General features: G+C 29.8%; 1 protein-coding gene across 1 annotated transcript in view; it reads left to right on the forward strand.

Annotated features, from left to right (window-relative positions):
• Nucleotides 1-4607: 4607 nt before the first annotated feature.
• Nucleotides 4608-5000, forward strand: part of EMWEY_00047910 (hypothetical protein, conserved) — a gene marked incomplete at both ends in the record, with an annotated part of 3340 nt that continues 2947 nt past the window's right edge. The window contains 2 exons of the mRNA XM_013479323.1: nt 4608-4767; nt 4995-5000. The exon at nt 4995-5000 is cut by the window's right edge and continues 105 nt beyond it. Coding sequence (XP_013334777.1) covers nt 4608-4767; nt 4995-5000 — 166 coding nt within the window. The remainder of the gene's footprint in view (nt 4768-4994) is intronic.

Consider the following 5000-nt stretch of genomic DNA (forward strand, 5'->3'; position numbering starts at 1 on the left):
GCTCCCTCCCTCCCCCTCCTCTCCTCCTTGTTTATCCCCATTATGTATATCCTTATTAGATAAATTAGTATTAATAGGAGGATGGTGCCGTAGTATAAGAAGAGGAGGAGGAAGAAATAATAATTTTATTTTCTTAATAATAAATGATGGTTCTTGTATACATAATATACAAATAATAATAAATAATAATATAAATAATTTTTTTTTTATTAATAAATGTAATACTGGTTCTTCTTTTCTTATACAAGGTACACTTGTTAAAAGTCCAGGAAAAGGACAATTAATTGAGGTACTTGTTGATGATGAGAATAAAGGTAAATATTTTTTGCTGCTGCTGCTGCTGCTGCTGCTGCTGTTGCTGCTGCTGCTGGTTGCTGTTTTTGTTGCTGTTTTTGTTGTATTGTTGTTTTTATTTGCACATATAATACATCTTCTTTCTCTCCTTCTTTTCCTCTATAACAACAGCAACAACAACAGCAACAACACCTGCTGCTGCTGCTGCTGCTGCTGCTGCTGCTGCTTACAGGACATTATGTGAAGATATTAGGTACAGCAGATGCATCAATATATCCATTAGCAAAGAAAGAACATTCACGTGAATATTTACGAGAAATAGCTCATCTACGTCCACGTACAACATTAATAGGTGCAGTTATGCGTATAAGGAATATACTTGCTGCATCTACACATAAATTCTTCCAAGACAGAGGATTTTTATATATACATACCCCTATAATAACAGCAGCAGACTGTGAGGGTGCAGGAGAAATGTTTTCTGTAACTACATTGTTAGAGGATGATAAGGAAGAGGAAGAAGAAAAAGAGGAAAAAGAAGAAAAAAGACAAGAAATTAGTAATAATAATTATAATATAGATAATACAAAAGATAGAGGAGATTCTCCTCTACAAGATAATAAAAAAAAAGATAATAAATTATCTAAAGAAAATAGAGAAAAAAAGAATATAAAAAAAAAAAGTATAGAGATAGATTATTCTAAGGATTTTTTTTCACGACATGCATATCTTACTGTATCCGGACAATTAGCTGTTGAACCTTATTGCTGCTCATTAGGGGATGTATATACATTTGGTCCTACATTTAGGGCAGAAAAGAGTCATACATCTAGACATCTAGCTGAGTTCTGGATGGTTGAGCCAGAGATTGCATTCGCAGATCTTAATGATAATATGAATCTTGCAGAGGCTTATGTTAAATATTGTGTACATTCTTGTCTTGTTAATTGTAGTGCAGGTACGTATATTCTTTTTATTCCTTATTCTTATTCTTCTTTTTATTATATATTTTCTTCTCTTTATTACGGTTGTTTATTCATCTATATATGTATATATAAATATATTTATATACATATGTATATGTATTTATTTATCTCTTTATTTATCTTATTTATTCGCTATATTCATGTTTTTATTTTCTTTTATATATTTACGTATATATACGTATATGTATATGTATATGTATATGTATATGTATATGTATATGTATATGTATATGTATATGTATGAATATATACATATATAGCTTATAGACCCATAATTATAATGGTAATAGAGTAGATAAGAAGAATAAAATAAGTAAATAAATAAATAAAATAAATAAAATAAATAAAATAAATAAAATAAATAAATAAATATGTATATGTGTATGTATATACAGAGATAGACTGGTTTGAGAAGAATCAAGAAGAAGGACTACGTAAACGTTTATTAGATATAATAAATAATCCCTTTATACGTATAACATATACAGAGGTAATAAATAGATTAATAGAGGAGGAGGAGAAGGAGAAGAGAATAAATAATAAGAAATTATTTAAGGAAAAAGTATATTGGGGTATAGATCTATCTAGTGAGCACGAGAGGTATATAACAGAAAAACTATACAAAAAAAAAGCATGCATAGTATATAATTATCCTAAGGAAATAAAGGCATTTTATATGAAGGTAAATAAGGATAATAAGACAGTAAGGGCAATGGATATATTAGTACCTAAGATAGGTGAATTAATAGGTGGTAGCCAAAGGGAGGAGGATATAAATAAATTAAATCTAATGATTAATTATAAACAATTAAATATACATAATTATTGGTGGTATAGACATCTAAGAATGTTTGGGGCTGTACCGCATGCAGGATTCGGTCTAGGCTTCGAGAGATTAATCATGTTATGTACAGGTATAGATAATATTAGGGATACTATTCCTTATCCTAGATATCCAGGGCATGCAGAGTTCTAATTAATCCTATTACTCCTCCTGCTCCTCCTCCTGCTGCTGCTGCTGCGGTGGTGGTTGTGGTGGTGGTGGTGGTGGGGTTGTTGCTGTGTTTATACGGGTTATAGGGATCGTAGTACGGGAGCAAGGGGAAGAAAATACAGAAAAATATGTATATATTATTTATATTTTTATTTATATATACTATTCATTACCCTATATATATAGATTTATATATACACAGGCTATGCATGCAGAGGCTTTTTTGCTGCTGGGGCTGCTGCAGATGCAGCAGCAGCAGCAGCAGCAGCAAGTTATGTTGCTGCTTATTATGCATTGGTTACAGGGGAGGGGAAAAGAAAAAAAAAATATAAGGGATAGTATTCCTTATTAATAAATAAATAAATAAATATATATAAATATATATATATAGGGTATAAATGTGTATTTAATTATATATTATGTTTGCTGCAGCAAGTGCAACAGCAGCAGCAGCAGCAGCAGATGCTGCTGTTGCTGCTGCATGTATTCATCATGTTATTATGCTTTGTTGTGTTAATGTTTTAATTATATAGATATAAATAAATATAAATAAATATAAATATAAATATAAATTATATATATAGGTATAATTAATTAAATAAATAAAAAAATATAAATTATTTATGCATGCATGCATTTATACACCTTGGGGTGTATACTGAACACTTTCCTTACACCATTAAATAAGATAATTAAATAAAAAAAAATAAAAAAATAAATTATTAATTATTAATTAAATAATAATATAAATAAATAAAAAAAGAAAAAAAAATAATTAATTAATATAATTAAATAAATAAAAAGAAAAGAAGGAGACGCTATACCTGGCCCTAAGAGAACAGAGAGGCGCATCTTCTTTCTTTTTCTTTTCTTTCTTTATATACGTTTGCTTATTAACTATTTATTTATTTATTTATTTATTTATTTATTTACTTATTATTTAATTTATTTATTCATTTAATTATTTAATTATTATTATTTATTCTTATTTTTAACTATTTATTTATTTATTTATTTATTTATTTTATTTATTTATTTTTATTTATTTTATTTTTAGTTAATATTAGTTGTCTAGTTATTTATTTTTATTCATTTTTTTTTTTGTTAATTTATTTATCTAGTTAGTTAGTTAATTAGTTATATTAGTACCTATTTATAAACGAACAAACAAATACAATAAAAGATGTAGGTTTATACAAATAGAGAAAAATATTAATGCATGCATGCAGCCTTTTTTTGGGGCTTTCCTTGCATGCAACAATGCATGCACGAATAATATAAAGACAAATAAATAATAAATATAAATAAAGAAGACACGTCCCTTTATTTCTGCTGTCCCCTAACCTATATACACAACAAATACTTGTGCATGCATGCATGCAAAGATGCCTCTGTCCTCTCTGCATCTCTCTCCTTACAGGCGGAGGGTTTAGGGTTTAGGGTTTAGAGGCAAGGGATCTAGTTTTATGCAGGCATTAATCTATTTATTCTTTTTGTCTTATGGATATTCAAATAAAAAAAGAATGAGACAGCAGCAAGAAGGAAGGAAGGAGGGAGCACGTTCAGGTGTATAGGCAGTGTGTGTATGGTCGTCACCTGCCGATACACCTCAATGCGTGCAAAGATTATGCAACAAGTTTGGTAAATTCAACAAAATAAAAGTATTTAATTTATTATAATTAAATAGAGACATAAAGAAAGAATATTTTAAAGATTTAATGACAAGAAGATCCTGTAAGAGGAGGGAGCAGCAGTGCACACGCATTGCGGTGTACGGACAGAGCGAGCAGCAGTTTTATTTGTATAATATGAATAAATTTATGATTTATATCATATATAAATTAATTTAATTAATATAATATAATTTAATTTAATTAATTTCCTTTAATTTAATGTATTTTGTAATAAAATACAAGAACTACAAGCTCCTTGTCCTCCCTACTGCTGCTGCTGCTGTGTGACGACGATGAGGCCGAGCTGTACATACACCCCGTGAGCCTCGTGCTGCTGACGGCGCCTTCTTAAGGATTCTTTCCTTTATATAGTAAATAAAATATAAAAAAGAATTATAATTACTTTTATAAATATAAAAGGAATTAAATAAACATACAATATAAAAAGATAAAGAAAGGAGGAGAAGAAGAATTTTAGGTGTACAGACAGCTGAGCACTGCCGACGGCGGCTGCAGGTATTCTGCTGCTGCTGCTGCTGATGTTGCTGCAGCTATTTATGGGTATATATTTATTATTTATGTAAAATATTTGTAAATAATATTTATATTTGTATATTTGTTTAGTAAATTATATAAAAATCAATGAATTAAGGAATAAAAATGAAGAATTCTTCCTCTTTTACGTATCGAGGTGTATCATCATCTTACCTCTTTTTATTTATTCTCTTCTCTTTCTTCTCTTTTTCTTCTTTTCTTCTTTTCTTCTCTCCTTCTTCGGTCATTGCCATTAGAACCAGCAGCAATCCAACAGATTCTACGGGTAAGATATTGCTGTTGTTGTTACTGTTGTTGCTGCTGTTGTTGCTGCGGCGGCAGCGAGCTGTGGGAGGCGTGCAGCAAGGGCAGCAGCAACAGCAGCAGCAGCAGACCATTAGACATGGCTTATTTTACCTTTAAATAATTAGATCTTCTATATAAAACAATAGATCTACAAATTAGGGTTTAGGGTTTAGGGTTTAGGGTTTAGGGTTTGGGGTGTATGTACAGTGGAGA

This window comes from Eimeria maxima, genomic scaffold (genome assembly GCF_000499605.1).
Source record: "Eimeria maxima Weybridge genomic scaffold, Emw_scaff1058, whole genome shotgun sequence".
NCBI lineage: Eukaryota > Apicomplexa > Conoidasida > Eucoccidiorida > Eimeriidae > Eimeria > Eimeria maxima.